The sequence below is a fragment of the Manis pentadactyla genome, chromosome 3 (assembly GCF_030020395.1).
Source record: "Manis pentadactyla isolate mManPen7 chromosome 3, mManPen7.hap1, whole genome shotgun sequence".
NCBI classification, from domain to species: Eukaryota; Metazoa; Chordata; class Mammalia; order Pholidota; family Manidae; genus Manis; species Manis pentadactyla.
Window position 1 is genome coordinate 48,906,568 of NC_080021.1, and position 25,896 is coordinate 48,932,463.

The window sequence follows — 25,896 nt, forward strand, 5'->3', positions numbered from 1 at the left end:
ACACCTTTTTCATTGTCACAGCTCAAACAGTGTGGAAGAGAGATAGAGACCTCTGATTTTCTCGCATCTAGATTCAGCCAGCACAGGTGTCTCAGTGAGGCCCAGGCTCTGGCAAAGCAAGCTGCTGTGTATGGTTCTCCGTCCCACTGGGCCCAGGCTCTGGCAAAGCAAGCTGCTGTGTATGGTTCTCCGTCCCACTGGGCTGCTGGGGCACAGCTGCTAAAAGGAACCTTACATATGAAAGTAATAAACATTTTTCCTGGAAGTTTCCTTTAACCTCAGTTTTCATAGATCTTATTTATAAACTTCAGCTTTTAAAATAGTTTAATGTTTACTTCGTGGGCAACAACAACTAGATGAGCAGTAAGAACACCGAATATGTCCAGCCTTGCTCACAAAGCTCCCTTACAGATATGCTTTCATACCAAGCACTCTAGCTACATGAACTTTTAGGGCAATTATTCTTCACCCATCCATAAATATCTCAAAATACTTAGCTATCAAGTTCAAGATTTATGAAAGAATTCAGTAAAAATGAGTAAGGTAATAAAGACAGTTAAAAACTGGGTAGGACTAGGAAAGTAGTAATTTTGCTCCTGATAGCTTTTAGATCATAGCTGAAGATGGCATGAGTAGAAAACCAAAGAATCATTGTTAGAGTTCAAGCACAATTACCTAATTAAAGCTGAATTTAGTATTGACTGACAGGAATAACATATGGCCTAAAGCTGTTATTTAGAAAGTCCTCCAAATTATGTGAAAAGTGAATAATCTCAGCATGCCTATACACTGCTGGTGGGCATGCACATTGGAAGAACTTGTGACCAAGTAATTACACTCTCAGGAATCTGCCATACAGAACTACTCATACCAGAGTACAAAGATAATATAGGTGAGCATATTTACTTCAGTGCTGTTCCAGTGGAAAGTTGGAAGAAACCTGAAAATTTACTAAAAAGGACTTGGTTGAAAAAGTTAAGGTAAATGGAACACCATGCAGCCTTTTTAATAGAATGAGGTAAGACTCTGTGCAGTCGTACTTACACAGGATGATCTTATATATATTGTTGGAAAATGTGTATATATACATATATCAATGCCAATATATGCATAAAATTGTCTGGAAGGATATGTTCCAAGCAATTAGCAGTGGAGATCAGTATCAGAAAAAAGAGGTGAGTGAGAAAAAGGCTCCAACATTTTTTCTTGTACACCTTCAAAATTTCATAGTTAAAAAAAAAGTATTACTTTCATAACTAAAATAAGAAGCAAGAACTTTATTTTAATGCATTTTGAATTATTGTTTCATAATTCAGTAAACTGAAAAACTAATGAACAGAATGAAAGTTTTAGATACCTGGACCTTTTAATCAGCTTCTAGCAAAGAGCACATGAAACTGACTTTCCATGTCAATTAAGCGCTGCCCCTCCCATACCCGAGGGGGAATACGTGTGCGCGGAGGGGAGGTACACTGACTTGCTAGCACTGAAGCATTGGTTTTGGCTAGAATCCAACTTAAATATTTACTTTATATTCACAAAATAATGAGAAATGAAAGTACACGCTGGGAATTAAAATGCATATTCTTGAACAGAGAGGGGGAGGATTATAACACACATTTGGCAGTACAATCACTAGGTTTACAAATACAGAACATTCTGTTGAATTAAAGCCCCATAAACTAGTTCCCTAACTATGGGGTGGGGGAGATCACAGTCAAAGCTTTTACAATAAGTATGGAGTAAGTTCCTAATCCAGTTAGTTCTATTATAGAAATCGAGTTAAATTTTTCTTTGTCGAGGATTAAGCAGAGATATACTATGGTACTGAGACAGAGGATGATGTAATATTCCTTAATGACAATAGATAGATAAACAACATAGCAAAGAAAGAAGATCCATTAAATGTTTTTATTTTAAAAGCCCACGTAATGGTTAGCTTTCTCAGAAGCCATGCCTACCTAGGCAAAATCGAGTAATTATCTGAATGACTTGAGGAAGTGATTACTTTGGGCTAACATATCTAAACGTTTGAGGCAAGTAGGCCTCCCAACCTTAGAACACTAACAAGATAGTTACCTTGGTTCTCCGCCTCATCTCTCCACTCCACTCACAGGTCTATCTGTGCACGGATGAGAATGGCTCACGATCTGACCTCTATAGTACGTGACTGCTATTCTTTGGAAAGCCCAGTGGCCGTGATCCCATGGGCCTTTTTGCCTTGGACTTGGAGCAGTTCAATACCCATGGGTGGATGGCTCATGGTTTGATTATGTGTCAAAGTATGTCAAGTCTTTTCTCTGATTTTTTTCTGCTAGTGTTTCACAACAAAAGCATGACCTGTAGTGGTACTGAGTGTTTGCTTCTGTATAAACATAGTGCTTATTTTGCTTTTTAGTTGGATTCATCTCACTGAACATGAGATAGATATTAATGCGGGGATGGGAAGCATAAGATTTTTTTAATGACCATTGAAAAATTTGAAACTTTATGGTAATCATATTCGTATTGTTCAGAGTTATTGTTCTGAAACACTGTATTCTGGTATTTTGTCCTGGCCTAAGGGCACTTGGTGTTGCATTTTGATGAAATGGAAGATCACCACTCTTAGATATTATAAAATGGCCTTCCGATAGTCAGGTCAACTTGAAATTTGTAAGAATTGTAAGATGTCCAGAAGTGCTTATGGCTTCAACTAGGAATTTCAAGAAACTCATCTTTAAGCATTTTTAGTAGCACAGACAATAAAAGTAAAACCTGGACAAATGTGTTACCTTATATATTTACCTTAAAACAGAAACCTTAAAACCTTCCAGTGTTCAAAGAAATATGGTTGTTTCAAATTGATTGAACAATGCTTCATAACTTCATAATAAAAATTTCTGAAATATTTGTTCTTCCACATTCCTAACCTTTGACTTTTGTTTCCAACCACAAAAATGAAGAAAATAAATGAAGAGGCCATTAAATTAGCACTTTGTAAAGAGTTAACCTCTCCGCATTGAAACACCTGTTTTGCAAGTGACATTTAAAATTCCAGGATGGTTAGGCATATACGGGATAAAGTTGTTTTTCTTAAGGGGTCAGCTTTGCAAAACAGTAACAAAGGCAACATATTTGAAGAGAATAATGATGTTGAATTAAACACCAATTTTAAAATATATTCAAACTGGTGGATAATTTGCTTTTGCGAAACTAATTGTACCAATTGCAAAGGCAACTGTAACATGAAAAATGAATGGGACCTAACTCTTTCCAGTGAAAAACATGTTTGAGCAAAACTCATGGAAAAAGATAAATCCCTTAATATCTCAATTGCCTTTAATGTATTACAGAACTCCTACTCTATGAGGTATATAGAAATATATAAGACAGTGTTCTTTTTCATTCTAAAGCAAGTAATGAATTTGATTGACCATAAATAAACTTACCACATAGTTCTTCCGTATCAAGATTGCTGAAAAGATGAAAAAGAAAGTATTACTACTTTGGTAATATTTAAGTTTTTAACTAGTTAAATAAGTTAGTACCCAATCTATGTTATTATATTTGATCTACAGTTAAGGTTTTTCTCTTATAGATTCTATATTGTTTAGGTAGTCAGTCATATTAACAATGATCATGTCAGATTTTGTCTTTGAACAAATAATGCTGGGCTTTGTGTTTCCCCCCTGCCATGCTGGGGAAATGCTGCATAATAGTAAAGAAGGTAGGCTCTAGTGCCAGAATGCCAAGTGTAAATCCCAACTCCACCATTTACCATCTGTGTGACCCTGAGTACTTCCTGTCTGTGTATCCCAGTTCTTCAGGCCCAGGATGGGGATGATAATATCTGTTTCATAAGAATGCCATAGATTTAAGTGGGTTAATACATAAAAAGCCATTAAAAGAGTAACTGGCACAAAGTAAACACTTAATAAATGTTAGCTATCATGATTTTGACTGCTAGAACTTTCATGCTAGATTCAACTTTTGAGGTAAGTTTAATTCAGTGCTTATTTCAAATGATTTCTAAAACATAAGGATGTTAACATACCTTAATGTTTTCATATAAACTACAGACACCTCTTACTCTTATGAAGATAAATGCAAAACAGCCAGTTGAAATGCTAGCAGATATAATACATCACTATCATGAGAATAATGCCTTGACCTAGGAAGGCATGGTATAGGAGAGCAAGATTGGCTCAATACAGGTAATAAATGTAACATCTTAAAGGAGAGAAACCATCATATTAATTAATACTAAATATAAATTTAATAAAATTCAGTCATTCTTAATTTTTGAAAGTTCAAATAAAATCAAAATAGAAGAAAACCTCCTAAAGATAATGAAGACTACTAGGACCAACTGCAAGTATCAGGTAACTGAAAATCTTTCACTTTTTACAGCTGCTATGTCAAAACTCAACGTAAATAAGCTCCATAATCCAATTCTCCTTTAAGTAGCAATCGGGGAAGCTGGAAAGGAGGGTCCCTGGTATAAGCTTTCCCAACACTGGGTCTTTTTATCAACTCCATCAGTAGTTTTGTTATATAATTATGAACGCAGGATTTTATCCTAGGACACTGAATATTTGATATTGTATAAATAATATCTCTGTGCTTAAGTAAATCTTTTTGTAACACAGTATTTTCCACCAGGTAGAATATGTAAAGTCTTCTGCAGTAGCTTTAGTGTGAGTTCTGTTTATCCTTTCATTTATCCCCCAAACATCCATTGCTACATGCCAGGCATTGCTCTGCCGTCACACATGAGATTGCAATAGATACTGAGATGAGTATGTCAGGTGACCAGATTCTGGCTGCTCAACTTAAAGATAGATTCACATGGTAAATAAATGATTAGAATGCAATAAGGTAGTTCTATGGAGGATGTGTGTAAGATAAATTTTAGCTGAAATAAGCAGGCGGAGAGAGGCAACAAAGGGCCAGGTAGTTTATTTGAGTGCAACTCTCGGGTGATGTTCTGCTGTCTGGGTATTACAGGCCGGGGAAGTCACACCCCGTCAGGGAGGTGGGGGCTTATAAGGGATTAGGAGGGGGTGGAGTGGGCAAGCTATCCTAGGGGGCGTGGAGAGGTATGATTGGCTAAAGGTGACATAATAGACAACTAGAAACTTTTTTTTCCTTCCAAGAGGGAGGAGGCTGACATCCGGGTCTTAGCTGGCACATCAGGAGGATGGAATTCAGGGAGAGCTGTCCCCTTTCCATATAAGGCACGGACCTTGGGGTCTGGTCTGTTCTCCCACTATGGCATCTCTCTGTTCTGTTTGCATGTCCTTGTTTTTACTTCTCCAGCCTAACAATGTGGTTATCTGACAAAAGGTATGAGGGACTATATCATAAAGGGCAGAATTTTGGGCTAAATCTTAAAGGTTAAATTCGAGTAGAAAAGGCAGACAAATGAAGCAATTCCAGTTGGAAGAAACCCTATTTGCAATAAAAATTAAGTATTTGAGGAGTATGTCACCAAATCTCTAATTTATTAAACTACTCAGAAAACTTTGTAATTCCTTTGGCTGGAACATAGGTCATTATTGAAGAAATGAGACTGATCCATGAAAAGCCTCATGTGATAATCCAAGAAGTTTCTACTTTGTCTTTTTGTCCACTTGGAATCACAAAGGAAATTTTAAAAGGTAACATAGTCAGATTTATACTTTAAAGTCACTGACAGAATGGTTGAAATAGAAAGAGGGTGTGAAAGAGGCCCAAAGACCAATTTGGAAGTTATTACTATAGTCTGAGCCAGATGGAGCATAGAAACCAGGGGTGTGCAAGGCCACTGGGGCAAGAAAAATACTTGAACTTCTATTTGCATCTGTATTTAAACTTATAATTCCATTTCTTTTTGTGTAATTTTATAATGTATAAATATTAATACAATGGTGTACACCTGTAATTTTTAAACAGATCTATACTTATATCAGGATTTCAAGCTAAAAAAGCATTAGCTAATATGGGAGCTTGATCAAGAACAATTCAGACATCTAGGAATGACAGGCAGGGATAGGAGAAGGGCAAAAAGAAGAGATAGATGTGAAGGATTTTGAGGTAAACCCAGCAAAATTTGGAAATTTAGTGGATTCAGAATTAGCTTAGATATGTTCAGTGGTATTGCTTCAAACATTTTGGTCATTAAAATACATGCCATTTCCTAACCTTTGCATTATCATAGAACTTCACACTTGTGAAAGACATTAAAAGTCACTTTGGTTTTATATTTGTTTTCCTCTAAATGCTTCACAGGTTCATAATGAGATTTTGAATTTCAAAGTAAGAAATAGCCCCAATCCATTATTGAAAATTAAATTACATGAAATATATCATAAAACAAAGTAGTACTTCAGAGAATTTGCACATTAGCTCTACTTTTCCTTAAGACAAGTCTATGTTCATAAATACTATACTCTGTTGCTGCAAACATTCCTTTATTTAGTGGTTTCTGCACTACTTTGTTTGTAGTGGGTAGAAAGAGATGGTTCCTTTTACAGCAGGCTCACATGGGTGAATTCTAGCAGCACTGACTTCTCACTGAGATACATTTCTATCCTGTGCAAACACTGGATTTTAAAGAAATATTAAGCCATAGAAGCCTAGAGGATATCTGATAGCATGTAGTATTTCCTGTTTCTCATATTTACAGCAAAAAAAAACCCTATACTCTTTCAGCTATGCCACCATGCTAAAAAAGAAAAAGAAAAAAAAAAAGTAAAGTAAAAAGAACGAATGCAGGTCACACTGTACAGGTACCTGAAACAGAACTAAAGGGGTATTACTACCAGAATGTGTTCTCAGCTAGATGCCAAAGTGGGTAAAGAGCAAACATTCACTGGTTGACAACTACAGGGGAAAAAATGGAAACAATGTGTATAATTATCCTATGTATCTAAAGAGTTGTCCATAAATTAGAAAATGCTTATGTTTAAAAGTTATGTGAAAATATCACACCAGATATAAATGGTTTATACAGAACGATCTGCATATACTTAAGGTTTGGGAGAAAACGAACAACAATGCTAATAGTGGGCCACATCATTTCTGGACCCTAGGACTCAGTGTGGGTTTGCTTTTCCCTGTTTTATAATTTTCGAAATCTTTGTTTTCCTTCATTATCAGGTTTCATTTATAATGAGAAAAATAAACTGTGATTAAAAATAGAAGAAACCAGAAAAAGTTAAGAGATGTTAAGTATAAAAGGGAAGGCTCATAGTTATTTTGTTCATATTATTTAACTTATGAGTCTACTTGGTATAAGTTGCAGTAGATCTGTCAGTTTGGACCTGCCAAATAAAATAAAACGTGTATTCTAAGCAAAAAGCAGCATTAGGACATTCCTGGTATAACAATGACATGACATACACCATTAAACACCATTCGTTTATAACTCTTTGGCACAATTGAAGTTGGTTTGACTTTGCTTTTCTGTGTTGGGCGCTCAAGTTCTAATGAACTAAACTGCTACCCTCAGAAGTATGTTTACTGTTCAGGAAGAGAAAATATTTGGGATTTTTTTTTTTTTTTAGATAATTATTTTTTATTGAAGGGTAGTTGACACACAGTATTACATTACATTAGTTTCAGGTGTACAACACAGTGATTCAACATTTATATACATGATAATTCTAAGTACCAGCTATCACCATACCAAGCTGTTACAATATCTTGACTATATTACTTATGCTATACATTACATCCCGGTTACTTATTTGTTTTACCATTGGAAGTCTGTCCTTTTTTTTGTTTTTTTTTTTTTTTGTGAGGGCATCTCTCATATTTATTGATCAAATGGTTGTTAACGACAATAAAATTCTGTATAGGGGAGTCAATGCTCAATGCACAATCATTAATCCACCCCAAGCCTAATTTTCGTCAGTCTCCAATCTTCTGAGGCATAACAAACAAGTTCTTACATGGAGAACAAATTCTTACATAATGAATAAGTTACATAGTGAACAGCACAAGGGCAGTCATCACAGAAACTTTTGGTTTTGCTCATGCATTATGAACTATAAACAGTCAGTTCAAATAGGAATACTCATTTGGTTTTTATACTTGATTTATATGTGGATACCACATTTCTCTCTTTATTATTTTTAATAAGATGCTGAAGTGGTAGGTAGATACAACATAAAGGTAGAAAACATAGTTTAGTGTTGTAAGAGAGCAAATGTAGATGATCAGGTGTGTGCCTGTAGACTATGTGTTAATCCAAGCTAGACAAGGGCAATAAAACATCCACATATGCAGAAGATTTCTCTCAGAACAGGGGGGGTGAGGTTCTAAGCCTCACCTCTGTTGATCCCCAATTTCTCACCTGATGACCCCCCTGCGACTGTGCCTGTCTTAGGTTGTTCCTCCCTTGAGGAATCTTACCCGTCTCTGGCTAACCAGTCATCTTCCGGGGCCATACAGGGAAATGTTAAGTTGGTAAGTGAGAGAGAAGCCTTATTGTTTGAAATGGTTAGCTTTTTATTTCTTTGCATATTTATGCCCTGTGGCTTCTATGCCCAGCATTTGTCTTGAGGTATCTTTACCACTTGGAGGAGTTATGATACTCGGTAAATTTGATATGAGGCACGAATTCTATTTAAGAATTCGTTGTAATTAGGAAGAAAGAAGAAAAGCTATAGAAGTAGCAGGCGGGAGAAAACATGGGAAGATTGATTATTTCTTTGACATATCTTCTTGTAGAGTAACTTCAGCATGTATAGATTTTAAGCTACTACTTAAATTGCACACACACATTAACATAATAGGAGTATAGTTACATAACCAAAGCATACCTGTAATTACCAGCCATCTCCAGTGAAACCAAGAAAACCAGTTAGGCACCCTAGGCATTTGTGAAAACTTATCAATGATATGATGGTTATTATCTAACTGAATTTGAGTAGTTTGAGAAAAATCAGACAAATTAAAACAACCCATTCCTGGGCACTGTTCACATCCCATATGTTCTTTTAACAGTAAATAGTCTGTAGTTGTAAGATTTTGGAGCGCTACAATTTGCACTTCTCCTAATTCTTGGTTGAGTTCCAACAGTATAGATCCAGTCAAATTTGTTGTTTTACTGTATGCACAGGCCAGCTTAGATATCTCCTTCCTCATTACCATGGCAAGTCCAGGAACTGGTGGGATGAGTGCATCTACAGCTGTAGCAGTGCGTGGATCTTTGTTGGGGTTTTTTGATGATCATCTTCTGGCATGAGTCTTCTCGAGAGTGCTGATGTTGGAAGTTCTCTTTCATATCGTTTCTTAGTTCATTTTCGGGGTAGCCAAATTAGGCTTTGATCCTCTGTATAAACACAAACAGACCCTTTGCCTACACTTTTATATGTCCTTTATATCATTGTGTAGAACTCATTAGAGGTCACCACATAGGAACTGCATTTTTTTTTTTTTAATCATTAATCTACACTTACATGACGAATACTTTGTTTACTAGGCTCTCCCCTATACCAGGTCCCCCCTATATACTCCTTTACAGTCACTGTCCATCAGCGTAGCAACCTGTTGTAGAATCACTACTTGTCTTCTCTGTGTTGTACAGCCCTCCCCTTTCTCCCACCCCGCTATGGATGCTAATCTTAATACCCCCCTACTTCTCCCCCCCTTATCCCTCCCTACCCACCCATCCTCCCCAGTCCCTTTCCCTTTGGTACCTGTTAGTCCATTCTTGAGTTCTGTGATTCTGCTGCTGTTTTGTTCCTTCAGTTTTTCCTTTGTTCTTATATTCCACAGATGAGTGAAATCATTTGGTATTTCTCTTTCTCTGCTTGGCTTGTTTCACTGAGCAAAATACCCTCCAGCTCCATCCATGTTGCTGCAAATGGTTGGATTTGCCCTTTTCTTATGGCTGAGTAGTATTCCATTGTGTATATGTACCACATCTTCTTTATCCATTCATCTATCGATGGACATTTAGGTTGCTTCCAATTCTTGGCTATTGTAAATAGTGCTGCGATAAACATAGGGGTGCACTGATCTTTCTCATACTTGATTGCTGCATTCTTAGGGTAAATTCCTAGGAGTGCAATTCCTGGGTCAAATGGTAAGTCTGTTTTGAGCATTTTGATGTACCTCCATACTGCTTTCCACAATGGTTGAACAAGTTTACATTCCCACCAGCAGTGTAGGAGGGTTCCCCTTTCTCCACAGCCTCGCCAACATTTGTTGTTGTTTGTCTTTTGGATGGCAGCCATCCTTACTGGTGTGAGGTGATACCTCATTGTAGTTTTAATTTGCATTTCTCTGATAATTAGTGATGTGGAGCATCTTTTCATGTGTCTGTTGGCCATCTGTATTTCTTTTTTGGAGAACCGTCTGTTCAGTTCCTTTGCCCATTTTTTAATTGGGTTATTTGTTTTTTAATATTTGGGATTTTATAGACTGATTTCTGCTTGTGAATTCAGAATCTTTCTAATACACGTTTTTATATGTCAGCTTTCAATTCTAGGGTACTGCCTCAAAACTCTTTCATATATTCAGGTTAACAATCTTAATTACCTCTTCTAAGTATTTTTCTACAGATTTAGTTGCCTTTACTATTTTCAACTTACTGTAAGTAAGAACAAAGGGTTGTGACTTTCTTACTGAAAAAAAAAATACCATTCTAAACTTCTCCTTTGCTTCTCCTGATTATAGGAAATTTAAGATTTTAAAATATATTTTTTAAACTTTCTAGGTTTCTCTTCTTCAAAATTAAAGTTTCCATACACTGTGGATCTTAGTAGGACTCTAAATTCTGAGTCTGAGCTCACATTTTACTGTGCTTCCTGTTCATCAATGACCAGTCTGAACATTACCAGAGCAAAAAGATTAGGCAGAACAGTTTGCTAAATACTGCTAAGCTCCTTAATAGCCTGAAGAAGTTAAGTTTGGCTTACAAAAATATTTACTTCTAGACAGTACTTGAAGCAAGGAGAATATGGCTCAGTGAGTGCATGGAAGCACTGTAATGATGCCCACATTGGTTTATTAGAAGACTAGCACATTGGCTAAGTAACAAATATGGTTAGCTATCACTGTGTTCTTTACAAGTAATATTCTGATCTCCAATTCAGTAAAGACAATCTGAGCAGAATATCTTTACCATCAGGGCAAATGTGTTAAGCCAGTTCTGACACACCAACCAAAACAGCATTAATGAAAATCAACAGAAGCAATATTGGGAGATTAGAAGAGTGACCAAGTGTTCAATCTTGCAACTATATTGGAATAGTATTTAACTCCATGGATTGCATTTGTAATTGGTTATATAAGAATCTAGTTCACTGCAGAGGGATAGGGCAGACTGTGAGAAAGGTTGTGACTAGGATTAGATGTGCCCCTGGGATAGGTCAGATGCTGCAGATACAAACTAAGCTAAGGTGAGCATTTTCCAGCTGGGAGAATTTAAGTTAGAGGACTGCACTGACATAACGGTGGCCAAAAATACTTTAGCACCAGATTCTATCCAGACAGTCCAGGAGGCAGGGGCAAGTTATTTTTGTCGCCAGAGTCCTCAGCCCAGAGCTGAGCGCTGATTCCAAGCACGAATGCAGGTTCCCGCTTGTAGAAGAGCAAGAATACTCCACAGGTTACTGGGCAGGGGCTTGGACTTGGCAATGAGCCAGACCAGAATCAGGATAGAAATAGAGATTGCCTTTTTTTTTTTAACATTAAAAAATTTTTTTTCCCCAGTGGCTGAGGCATGATTAATAAGAATTATATATATATATTTAAGTCATACAGAGTGATTTTTTAAAGATATAAAACATGATTTACTGTGTGTATACGTTGTGAAATGATTGCACAATCAAGTTTACTAACACACCTATTGTGGTAGGAAGCCAAGGAGTCAAAGTTTCTGTTGAGGCTTCAGGAATGTAGAGGAATCACAAGGTGCTTGGGTGCTTGGGATTGAAACCATGTAACAATGTATTCCTCCCCCCACCTGGCCGCAGTGGTATGAAACAGCCTGTCATGATCACAGTCATGGAGGCCCATTAGTTTATAATATGGTATCTGGGTAACCTTTACAGAGATAGATTAAAATACAACTAGCATCCTGAATACACCGATAGTGACCTAATAGCTCCCACTGCAATGGTTCCTGGGTGCTGACTCCCCACTAACCTTGTAGTGAAGGTATAAAAGGCATGGCCCTGCTGCACTCGGGGCTCTGCCTTTGGATAGGAATCTGCTGAGCCGGTGCCGGCACTAATAAAGGCTGTTTCTCGCCAAACATCTCGGTGTCCTGACTCCTTGTTCATAGTTCCCACGGTTCCTTCAACACTATCACCTCACACAGTTACTATTTTTTAGATTGGTTCTTATAATCAAGACAAATACATATTGTCTTGCTTCTGAAAACTTAGTAAAGGCAGGCTATCGACATGGGGTGACAGGATGTTGAGTCCCAGGACACTGAGTAAACCCTGATAAGAACTCTAAATCCCTTCTGCTGGTGGCCATAATAGTTGCTAGGACCTAGAGCGGGTCAGAGTCTACAATTACAGGTAAATAGTCCCAAGTATATGGACCTGAGGGCTATAGTCTTCATCAGCCAGCATTCAGCGAGCAGTCGGCTTGGAATATAATCCATAGAGTGCACAGTGACTGTCACAGGCTCTGCGGCTGGTGTCCTCTCTAGGAGTTCATGGGAGGCCCACAAGCAAATGTCTGAACCTCACTAATAATGGGGTCAATTAAGGTTATTTTCACACATTAACACAATGTCTCATGTGAGAAACAAAATGGAGTTGGAAAAACATACCTTGTTTTTCTCAGCTAAAAGCTAATCATACTCATCCAAGACATATTAGACATTTTCTATGTGCACTATACTGGATTGACTTGCATGCCCCAAGAAAATTTGTTCAACTCTTAAACCTAACACCTGTGATCCAAATAACAAGATCTACTTGGAAATAGGAACCTCGTAGATGTGATTAAGATGAGATAATGGGTTAGAGTTGGCCCTAATCCAGTGACTGGAATATTTACAAGGAAAGGGAGATTTGGATTCAGGGATAGAGAGAGAGAAGGCAGCCCTGTGAAGATGGAGGCAGAATTTGGAGTTATGCCATCATAAATCAAGGAGCACCACGGATTGCCAGCAGCCACCAAGTTGGAGGAAGCAAGGAAGGATCCTCTCCTGGAGACTTTGGGAGGAACATGGCCCTGATTAACACCTTGATGTTGGATTTCCTGCTTCCAGAAATGTGAGAGTTACTGTTTCTTGAGGCTACCCAGTCTGTGGTACTTTGTCAGAGCAACACTAGGAATCTAATACATGCATGTTACTATAAGCTGTGTGAGATTCAAAACAGTCATACACACAAAACATCACTTTTTTACTTCTGTTTCATTTCTGTATTCCATGAGCATTACATGAACTGAAGAGCTGGGTTACTGGGAAAAAAGCTGGGCGTTACTGTGTTGTATTAGATGAACTGAAGTTTGAGAATTACAAAATAAAAGCTATGATACCCTATAGAGCGAAATATGGGGAAATATAAAAATTAAATAAGAATTCATAGTTAAGAGCAGCAACATACACTGAGTACTCGGTATGTTCCTGGTACAATGTGGAGAACTCTACCTGGTGTATCTCACTTCCTACAACTTTATTATTTACATATCATGATCCCCATTGTACAAGGAGGAAAGCAGGCTTAAGGCAAGGTAAAGTAACTTGTCTGGAATCACACATCTCATGTGTAGCAGGGCCAGGAATCAAACCCAGATATGTCTGACTCAAGAGTGATCTTACCTACAACATATAGGAGTCTTGGACTTGATAATTAATATTTGGAGTCATCAGCACATGGGGATACTCAAAGCCACAAGAACAGTCAAACTGCCCAGTGTATAAAGTATATAAAGTGAGGACTGTAGGAGTCATGAAAGAACCTTCGTTTGGTCTCTTTGCACCAAAGTGTCATGTCATCACACCTACCAGAGGGGAGGATGCTGTTCTGTCCAATTTGCTCTTCCTCCATTGAATTCTAAGTTACAGAGGGCAGGTACTTTTATTTACTATGTGACAAATATTGAAGACAGTAACTGACAAAAGGCAGGGACTTCAAGGATGTTTTCCAAGTGAGTCCTAGAGACTGCCATCATTTATGAGCCCAGTGAGAGAACAATTCTATTCATAATGCATAAAAAAACCCCTAAGGGTATATTTAACTTAGGGGGTGAAATATCTATACTGAAATCTGAAATACACAGACATTGATGAAAGAATGGCACAAGTAAATGGGAAGATATTCTGTGCTCATGGATTGGAAGAATTAATATTGTTAAAGTGTCCATACTACCCAAAGCCACCTATAGATTCAATGCAATCCCTAAAAAGATTTCAATGCTATTTTTCAGAAAAGAAAAAACAATTCTAAAATTTGTATGGCACCACAAAATACCCCAAATAGCCAAAGCAACGTGAAAAAAGAACAAAGCTGGAGGCATTTTTCATTTTATTTCAAATTGTATTTCAAAACTATAGTATTCAAAAACAGTATGGCATTGGCACAGAAACAGACACATAGATCAGTGGAACAGGATAGAGAGCCCAGCAGTAATCCTATGCATATATGGTCAATTTACGACAAAGGAGACAAGAATACATGGTGGGGAAAGAATAGTCTTTTAATAAGTGGTGCTATAAAAACTGGAAAGCTACATGCAAAAGAATGAAATTTGGCTCCTATATTATAACATAAACAAAAAACCAACTCAAACTGGATTAAAGACTTAAATTTAAGACCTGAAACTATAAAACTCCTTCTTAGAAGAAACTCAAGGGGGTAAGCTCCTAGACATTGGTCTTAACAATCTTTTGGATTTGACATCAAAAGCAAAGGCAATAAAGGCAAAAATTAAAAAGCAGCCCTATGTCAAACTAGAAAGCTTCTTCACAGCAAAAGAACCCACTATCAAAATGAAAAGGCAGCCTATGGCATGGGATAAAATCATACGGTTGACAAGAGGTTAATACCAAAATATACAAAGAACTCACACAACTTAATAGCTAAAAAAACAAATAATCTAATTGAAAAATGGGCAGAGGACCTGAATAAACATTTTCAAGACATACAAATGGTACAAATGGCTGATAGGTGCATGAAAAAAATGCTCAACATCACTAATCATCAGGGAAATGCAAATCAAACCCACAGTGAGATATCACCTCAAACCTGTTAGAATGGATATATTTTTAAATCTAAGTATCATTGATATACAATCTTATGATGGTTTCACCTAAACAGCACATTGGTTTCAACATTCACCCATATTATCAAGTCCCTCCCACACACCACCCATTGCAGTCACTGTCCATCAGCACAGTAAGATGCTATAGAGGCACTACTTGTCTTCTCTGTGCTGTACTGCCTTCCACGTGACCTGCCTGTATTGTGATTGTTAATTATAATGCCCCTTAATCCCCTTCTCCCTCCCTCCCCACCCACCCTCCCCAACATCTCCCCTTTGGTAACTGCTAGTCCCTTTTTGGAATTTGTGAATCTGCTGCTGTTTTGTTCCTTTAGTTTTGCTTTGTTGTTGTACTCCACAAATGACTGAAATCATTTGGCACTTGTCTTTCTCTGCCTGGCTTATTTCACTGAGCAAAATACCCTCTAGCTCCATCCATGTTGTTGCAAATGGTAGGATTTATTTTCTTTTTATGGTTGAATAATATCCCATTGTGTATATGTACCACATCTTCTTTATCCATTCATATACTGATGGACACTTTAGAATGGATATTATCAACAACTACCAAAAAACAAGAAATAACAAGTATTGATTAGAACGTAGAGAAAAGGGAAACTTTATGCACTGTTGGAGGAAATGTAAATTGGTGCATCCATTATGGAAAACAGTATAGAGTTTCCTCAAAAAAACAAAACTAGAACTACCATGTGATCCAGCAATTCCACTTCTGGGTATTCATCAAAGAAAATGAAAATAGTAACTCAGAAAGATATAAGCACCCACATGTTCACTGCAGGATTACTTACAATAGCTAATGGTAACAACTTAAGCGTTCATCTATACTTGAATGGATAAAGAAGTTGTGAGATAAATATATTAGTATTATTCAGTCTTAAAAAAAGAATGAGATCTTATCATTTGCAATATCATGGATGGACTTGAGGGCACTATGTTCAGTGAAATAAGTCAGGGAAAGACAAATACTGTATGACCTCACTTATATGTGGAATCTTAAAAACTGAACTCCTAGATACAGAGAACAGATTGGTGGTGGCCTGAGGCAGGAGGGGGCAGTGGGGGAAATGGATGAAGTAGTCAAAAGGTACAAACTTTCAGTTATTAGATAAATACATCCTGGGGATGGAATGTGCAGCACGGTGACTAGAGTTAACAAAACTATATTGTATATTTGAAAGTTGCTAAGAATAGATCCGAAGAGTTGTCATCACAAGAAAAAAGTCCGTAACTATGTGCAGTAAGTGATGGTAAGTAAACTGACTGTGGTAATCATTTTACAACAAACACACATAAAATCATTCAGTTGTACTCCTTGGGCTAATACAATGTTAAATGTCAATTTCATCTCAATAAAACAGGAAAAAAAATAAACAATGGTGTTTTAAAAAATAAAAGCCCCCAGTGGAGGAAGAGGGACGGGGAATGCATCTAAACTGACAGGCAGAGGCTAACCAGGTGAGGCCATGTCTCAGGAGCCAAGGAGAAGAGCATCCCAAGGGTTCACGGAACAGAAGGCACAGTGAGGAATGAAGACGACCCACTGCAGCTCACAGTTAGTGTCTTTGGCAACTTTGAAACAACAACAGTTTAAGGATGTGGGGAAGTTGGGGTTCCCATGGCCAGGATCCTCACTGAACTTAGACCACTTGATGGTGAAACTGGCCTGTTGCTAGGCTACCGCTTCCACACCCTTAGTCAATAAGCTGTTATTGCACTGTGTAGAGAGCTCAGCCCAGTGCTCTGGGCAGAGGCAGAGACGCTAGTACTCAATTGACTGCAGGGAGAACAAGTCGGGTAATAAACCCTTTCACCCCAAGAACATTCTATTGTCATTTCTTTGGTCACAGTGAATCCATAACCAACTTGCCTGGGGCTGAAACCCACTGGCAAAACAAAGGACTTCCCTGAAACTGGAAGCCTAGGAAATGTAGGCAGAACATAGCCATGACTCTGGAGAAATGTGGCACAAAAGCAGGAAATAAAGCTGGACTAAGGAGACATAGGGAGACGAGTTTAAATGAAGAAAGATATATTTACATGCTGGAATCAAGAGGCTAAAAGGAAAGAAGTGGTAACAGGTGGAGAAACACCAAGCAAAGACAGGAAGCAGAGGTACAGCCTTAAAGAGGAGAAGGCATTATTTCTTTGTCCAAGCCTAAAATTTAAACGAAAAAGAAAAAAAAAAAGGCAGAAATCTAACTGGCTTTACCCATGTCTGTTTTAGTTGAGAGGTTTCTAAATGTGGCTGAAATTCTGTTTTTAAAATTCAAGATGTGGCTCAGGAATCTCTTCTTTAAAAAGTTGCCAAGGTGACTTAAGTAAACAGCCTCTACCTCTTGACACTACATTTAACACTCTCAAAGAATTTCTTAGAAATGAAATATAATCTGCAAAGAATATCTGCTGTGCCATTACTATAATTATATACTCCACGTTAATAGCATAAGCTCGATAATTGTATACACATAATATCCTCTGTTACTTACTTCTCTGTCTCTTCAGAGGTCCAAGTTTCTGCTTATACAACCTGCTTATTCAAAAGGTCAATCTTCAATGAAAATAGCATATTTGACCTTGCTCTCTTGTATGCCACATACGGTGTCTAATAGAGAAGTCTGGCTTTAGTAAAAATTCTCCTGAGTCATGTTAGGTCCTTCTGCATCTTTTCTCTCAAAGTTAACTAGCCAGATAGCTTAATATTCAGTGGCTGATACTAAAGCTTACTCCTCTTATCTCTAATCCTGTCTCCTCCCTCAAATTTCAGTCTGGTTTCTACAACCACCTCTTGGGCTTTTTCCACTACCACTATTTATACCAGTGCCTCTCAGCCTTTAGTGTATATAAGAATCATCTGGAGAACTTATTAAACACAGATTCCTGAGCCCTGTGTGCAGAGATCCCCATCATGGGGTGGGTAGCCCAGGAGTTTGTAGTGTCTCAAGCTCCCAGGTCTGCTTCTGCTGCAGGACCCCACTCTGAGCAGGACTCACTGGCACCCGAACAAGCCAGCTGAGAGCAGCTTCTGGTTCTTGGTCTACATTCGACGGGGGGGTCTCTACAACCCCCAAATCATGACCTACAAGCACCATCCAGCAGCCGGCACTGGCCCCGCCTCACCTCACTCGCATGAACAGGCTGGTGCCACCTGAGGAGAGTCTGCTCTCATTACTTCAGGTATGTGCTGACTGATGAGGCTGCCGTTGGAAGAGTCAACCAAAACGTCAAGTCATGGTTTTCTCCAACACTCCGATTTTGAACAAACTTGTAGGCACAAATAATGTTAAAAATAGCAATTTAAAGTCATATCAAGTGTAAAAGTTGTGTATGGGACCAGTATGATGGATCATCTACAGGGAGTCTTTTGCAATGGCATTTCATATTCAGGCAAAAACCCCCCTGACTGACCTTACAGTTGTATCAATATGGTAACACTGGAAAGGGAGCCGGGAGGGAAATAATAAGAATTTGCCAATTGCTATTTTCATCATACTGTGCTATATGAACTACCCAAGCATAAAATAACTGACAAGCAGTAGCTGTGGCTTCACAATACACTTTTAACCGTTGGAGGATTTTGAGCTCTGACAGATTGACATCCAGTATCTTCCAGAACTAAAATGCTGTCCCATGGCTGAGGCCCTCAGAGGACAATAAATTACAAAGGACTCCCCACCCCTCCTCTTCCTTTTCTGTTTTGCCTCATTGCTTCTTTTCTGATGCTCAAACTCCCCCCACTCCCAATCCCCCCAATCAGACCTTCCAGGACCCGCTGGCAAGAGCGTCTTCCCTTTTTCTTGTGAACTGTCTTCAGTCTTATCTCCTCCACCTCCTGCTACTTTTCACACCTCTTATTTTTCACATGAAAAGATTAGTCTTTATAATGCTGGAGGCATCTCTTGTCTGTTTTGCTCATGTCCTTCCATTGCTCTGGCCATTGTCCTGCTGACTTTGGGTAACTTCCACCAACTATGTGTTTCTGGTGGGGCTGTTGATCATAGTGCCTGCGTCCACCCTGCTTCAACCCACGCGGGTAGCCATAGGCCTGTGCGTGAAAGTACTCTCCTGGAATGTGGGACTTTTCCTCTGCTCAGCTGTGTCATTGCTGAGTGGCTTGAAGCCCTTCCCTTTCTTCCTCTGAAAGAGGAAGTCTAGCTAGAGTGCTTTCTCATCAGCTCCTTCTCCACTGGGAACTTGTTCAGGAGCCTCACATTCTCCAGAGCAGGGCTTCTCAAATCTCTGTGGAGAAGGATGAGATTTTTTTCCAATTTCTGATAGAATGATAGTTTTGTAAAATGTAAAAATGAATTACTAGATATGTGTATAATGTCATAGTAATGTCAGACTGCTACAAAAGTTTCTTTTTTAAAAAAATTTTTTAATTTTTGCTATCATTAATCTACAATTACATGAAGAACACTATGTTTACCAGGCTCCCCACCTCACAAAGCCCCCCCCCATCCCACTACAGTCACTGCCCATCAGCATAGCAAGATGCTGTATAATCACCACCTGTCTTCTCTGTGTTGCGCAGCCCTCCCCGTACCCCCCATAACACTATACATGCTAATCGTAATGCCCCCTTTCTTTTTCCCCACCCTTGTCCCTCCCTTCCCACCCATCATCCCCAGTCCCTTTCCCTTTGGTAACTATTAGTCCATTCTTGTGTTCTGTGTTTCTGCTGCTGTTTTGTTCCTTCAGTTTTTCTTTGTTCTTATACTCCACATATGAGTGAAATCATTTGGTACTTGTCTTTCTCTGCCTGGCTTATTTCACTGAGCATAATACCATCTAGCTCCATCGATGTTGTTGCAAATGGGAGGATTTGTTTTCTTCTTATGGCTGAATAGTATTCCATGGTGTATATGTACCACATCTTCTTTATCCATTCATCTACTGGTGGACACTTAAGTTGCTTCCATTTCTTGGCTATTGTAAATAGTGCTGCGATAAACACAGGGGTGCATCTGTCTTTTTCAAACTGGGCTGGTGCATTCTTAGGGTAAATTCCTAGAAGTGCAATTCCTGGGTCAAATGGTATTTCTATTTTGAGCATTTTGATGAACCTCCATACTGCTTTCCACAATGGTTGAACTAATTTACATTCCCACCAGCAGTGTAGGAGGGTTTCCCTTTCTCCACAACCTCGCCAACATGTGTTATTGTTTGTCTTTTGGGTGGTATCCATCCTTACTGGCGTGAGGTAATATCTCATTGTGGTTTTAATTTGCATCTCTGTGATGACAAGCAATGTGGAGCATCTTTTCATGTGTCTGTTGCCCATCTGAATTTCTTCTTTATAGAACTGTCTATTCAGCTCCTCTGCCCATTTTTTAATTGGATTATTTGCTTTTTGTTTGTTGAGGTGTGTGAGCTCTTTATATATTTTGGATGTCAGCCCTTTATTGGATCTGTCATTTATGAATATATTCTCCCATACTGTAGGATACCTTTTTGTTCTATTGATGGTGTCCTTTGCTGTACAGAAGCTTTTCAGCTTGATATAGTCCCACTTGTTCATTTTTGCTTTTGTTTCCCTTGCCCAGGGAAATATGTTCAAGAAGAGGTCACTCATGTTTATGTCCAAGAGATTTTTGCCTATGTTTTTTTCTAAGAGTTTTATGGTTTCATGACTTACGTTCAAGTCTTTGATCCATTTCAAATTTACTTTTGTGTACGGGTTAGACAGTGATTCAGTTTCATTCTCCTACATGTAGCTCTCCAGTTTTGCCAGCACCATCTGTTGAAGAGACTGTCATTTCTCCATTGTATGTCCATGGCTCCTTTATCAAATATTAATTGACATATATGTTTGGGTTAATGTTTGGAGTCTCTATTCTGTTCCATTGGTCTGTGGCTCTGTTCTTGTGCCAGTACCAAATTGTCTTGATTACTGTGGCTTTATAGTAGAGCTTGAAGTTGGGGAGTGAGATCCCCCCCCACTTTATTCTTCCTTCTCAGGATTGTTTTAGCTATTCGGGGTCTTTGGTGTTTCCATATAAATTTTTGAACTATTTGTTCCAGTTCATTGAAGAATGCTGTTGGTAATTTGATAGGGATTGCATCGAATCTGTATATTGTTTTGGACAGGATGGCCATTTGACAATATTAATTCTTCCTAGCCAGAAGCATGGGATGAGTGTTCATTTGTTAGTGTCCTCTTTATTTTCTCTTAAGAGTGTCTTATAGTTTTCAGGGTATATGCTACAAAAGTTTCTAAACACTGTACAGTGTTATCTCAATGTGGACAAGTAATAGTTTGTGGGCCAGCATCAGTCAGTGGCCCACGCTTTGAGGATCTCCAGTACAGATAGCTATTATTCTGCAGACTATTTTTAATGCTTCCATTTTAATTTTCAGAATTCATTTCTAAGAAATGTGTTTTGTCAGAAACATCTGCACAATACAGAATAAAAACTGGATCCCACTTCTGGTTCTCCCACACATAAGTTAGGTGTCTACTGCCTAATCTAAAATAAACGGATTTAGAAAAGTCCAAATTTAACTAAAAAAAAAGTCTATGATTCTGTCTTAAAGGCTTTGCAAATAATGTCAAGAAATTATTAAACATATTAATACTTTCCCATCTCATTATATATCATTATGTAAAGTGGTCTCTTGGTATTGGATAAAATGGTTTCATTAAAAAGGGTGTTTCATAAGATGTATAGTCTAATAGTTACATCATTTTTGTGAATATACAAAGAGCATCGGAAAACAGTCTTGACTGAAGAAAGTTTTATATGGCCAGGAATGTCCGAATCTTTAAAAAAAATGAAAAGAGCTAAGAGAAATAAAAAGGTTGCTTTGAGATTAGGAAAAATGATGGGTTTGGAGCATGTTTATACCTTTCTTTTTCTGTGATGAAAAACTATTATGCATAATTCTGAACCTGGTGTGCCTCAAAATGCCAACCTTTTTTTATACTATATTGCTAAAATTTAGTCTTGTAGGCTTATTTCAAACATCATTTTGCCTTTGAGAATTCAATCTTTGTCATCAGTCAGACAGTATAAGAAAGGCCAGTAGAAACATTCTAGGAAATTGTTCAATACAGTGGAGTAAAAAAATGAATTTTTTTCCTCCCTAAAAACCATTTCATGAAAAATGGTTTTCATGAAAATCCATTCAAGTACTTGATGATGACATGAGGGGAAAATCAATTCTGGATTTACACATATTCATGTTATTGGAAAAGGCAGAAGTTACAAAAATTAAGCACTATATTAAATTAAAAAATATAAAACATTAATTATAAGTGAAAGAGTGGGGAAGTTATTGTGTGGAACCAAGACATATAATATCTAGTCTAACTTTCTTAAGTACTATTAGCAATTTTCTGATATTCTAAATTTTGTATGTGAGTTGGGGGTGAGGAAGTAAGGAAAGTATTTTGTGAAAACATTTTGGACTTCGCATACATTTTATATCTCCAGTATCCAATAGAATCTCTTTCATCCCACTTATTAATTTCTCTGTTCAAAAATATGGCCAGATAGTGATACTTTATTTTAAAAAGTTAGTCTCAAAGGGAAATCATACCTCAAAGAAAAATACAAAACTCTGCTTATATGTGCTCAGCAATATATTCCTTTAATGGCCTGAAGATCCACCTTCAGGACCGATATATAAATCTACCTCATTGGTTTACCTCATAAAATGCCTCATTTTACTAAGATTTCAAAGCTCTATTTTGCAAGCTTTTTTCAAACATCACTGTTGCCACTGGGAACTTCCTCTTTGTCATCATACAGACAGTATAACATGTACACAGCATAACATGCAAAAGGCAAGACAGCACCTCCAGTGAAATGTCTGTCTCACTCCCACCTTATCCCATAGCCATAACAGGTAATTTCTAACAGGGATTTCTATTATTTCTAGTCTCTTGTGCATGTTTCCAATGAGATCCTTATATTTACTAACAAATTCATGCATGTGCACTTTTCTTTTTAACCCAAAAGTAGCATACTGTCTGTATAGGCTATTTTATATTTTTACTTGACAGTATATCTCAGACATCTTCATTTATCCATGTCCACAGTGTTGTCTCATTCTTTCTAATAGCTATGTTCTTTTCTATCAAGCAAACGTACCATACTTTATTTTTAAGACAGGCTACCTCCAGACTAATTGAGAGGTCATTTATTTAGAACGAAGTTTCACACCAGAGTACTCACCTCTCCATACTCCTGCTCCCGGATCATCCCTTTCCAATGCACTGCTATCAGATGACGTCCCATTCTCAGTGTACTAGGCTCATGCTTCAAACTTGGGTTTAAATCTGTACTGTAAGGCAGAAGTCTGTAGTGCCTGAGAATCAGGAGATCTGAGTTTGGACCTGGCTCTACCATTTACTAGATGTAGGACCTCAGGTTAAGTCACTTACATTGGTCAGCTTCAGAATTTCCTCAAGGACAAGTAGAGATAATAATAATTATACCTTTCTCAAATGATTATTTATGAAGATTGAATAACTTGATATGGAATGCCCTTAGCCCAGTACCTGGCATAATTAGTATCCCCTAAAGTGGTAGCTCTCATTCCAAGAGATGCTTAGATAATTATGCTTCAGCAGACCAAAAGGGTGGGAGGTTCAGAGTTATTTGCCATGTGGCAGTATTTCCTTTATCCTTAACCATATGAAATTGGTTACCTTTTATTAGGGGAGGTTGGTATAGCAAAGCCCAAGTCAGTCTATTTCCAGGTGATTTGTATTTTGACAGGGGAAAGAAAATAAATCTCATGAGATGCTCTTTAGTCTTTATATCTTGACCTGTGTCAGAGAAATTCTGCATACTTGCTTTTTTGCCAGAAGCTTGGATAAGGAAGGGAAAGGTGCAATTGTATGTCATCACTGCCACTCACATTGGTGACCCTGAGGGAGAAAAGTTCCTGTTTACAGAGCTCGCCTTGACTGTCCTTCCTAGGATGAGAGAAGGGGACATCACGGGGTGTGTCTTCAATTCTCCCTGGGCATGGAAACAGCTCCACCCAAGACCTCATCATCCCAGATATCTGAGGAGAAGGTGGGGAAAGTATCTGATTGTTACTGAATGTTATCTTGAGTAGAAAATAAAGGGATTTGTAAAAGCCCCTTTGGACTAACTGCCAGCATCCATTTAAGAGTTCTGAACCTTTCATCTTACAAAAAGAATCTATTAATTAGCGTGAGACCTGGAAGGAAGGAAAAATCATGCCTGATGTTTAATAAAACAATTCTCCCAAAGAGCCCCAAGGCTTAACTTCTCTGGCACCATCCTTATACTAGAGAACAGATTCCTACCTCTAAAACTGCTCCTTCTCTTTGTGCCTAGACAGACCCCTTCCTCCTTTCCATTCCTGCTGACACATTGAGCCCCTTCAGTGCCCCAAGTAAGTTCCACGTTCTTCATGTTGCTGGTTCTGCCCCTCCAGCCCATCTTTAATTTCAACTCCTCTGAACCTTCAGCTGTGATTTTTAGCCTTTTCTGCATCACCGACCCTATTGCAAATCAAACGCATGAATCATTTCTGTCCATTTACCTGCCTGGAAATTGCATATATATCCATACATAAAAACTAATTCAGTAGGTTGAGAACCTCCTAAACTTATCCTTGGCATCCTAGGTTGTAAGGCATTTCTCTCCAAATCAACCAACTTGGTATAGCCTAGTATTGATATTTAGCTATTAAACATAATACATGTATTGTCTCCTTCCTAGAGTAGTAAATTCTTGAGCATATGGGTAATTAGTTTCTCAGTGTATTGGTATCATTCTCAGTGTTCTATAAATATCTCTTAATAGGGAGTTGGTGCACCAGGAGTCAGGGTGCACCAGAAATAGAAACGGGATATTGTGTAGTGATTCTCAACCCTGGCTGTCCATTAGAATTACCTAGAAGGCTTAAAAAGTACTGATGTCAAGACCCTACCTCCAGAGCTCTTATTTAATTGGTCTTGGGTACGGTTTTAGCCTACTGATTTTTAAAAAGCTCCCAGGTAATTCTAATAAGCAGGCAAGTTGAGAAGCCACTGGTGGGTGGCTGACAATGAAATTTCCCAAGTTGGACTGATTGGATTTGAACTGAACTCTCATACTTTCAAGCTGCATAATCTTAGCCAGGTTACTCAGTTGTTATTAGACTCAGTTTCCTCAATTGTACAGTGAAGATAATGATAAATTTAGCCTTACAGGTTGTTCAGAGGATTAAAGGAGATAAGTCATAAAACATTTGACAGTGTCAGGCAAAGAGTAAGTATCCAATAAATATTAACTGCTACTGTTACTTTATATAACAAAAATACTTGTGCACAGATAATACAATATACCCATCACAACCCAGGCCTGAATGCCTTGCATTCTTAGAAACAACATAAGTGTTTCATTAATTCTCCCAGTTAATGATTAGGGACCCACTTTCTAGCCAGTATTGTCAGGGAGTTTTCTTCATGTTTTTACACTATAACTCACATATGTCAGATGGTCTTGTTTCTGGGCGTGGCCCCAGACATAGCAGAGAAAAACCCAGTGGGAATAATCCATGAATGAAGCTTGAGCAGGCATAATGTACATAGTCTCTGAGTCAGCAGCTTGAGGGTATTACTAAATGCCCTTGACTGGCTGTAATACAAAGCACATGCAGAATATGCTTGTCATTAGAAGAAATTGTGGGCTTTGTTTCAATTGGGTA

General features: G+C 38.1%; 1 protein-coding gene across 1 annotated transcript in view; it reads right to left on the reverse strand.

The window, feature by feature from the left end:
• The window catches only part of NECAB1 (N-terminal EF-hand calcium binding protein 1), a 189,220-nt gene that overhangs the window by 98,305 nt on the left and 65,019 nt on the right, over positions 1 to 25,896 (reverse strand). Inside the window, exon 4 of the mRNA XM_036932727.2 lies at positions 3,432 to 3,457. Coding sequence (XP_036788622.1) covers positions 3,432 to 3,457 — 26 coding nt within the window. The remainder of the gene's footprint in view (positions 1 to 3,431; positions 3,458 to 25,896) is intronic.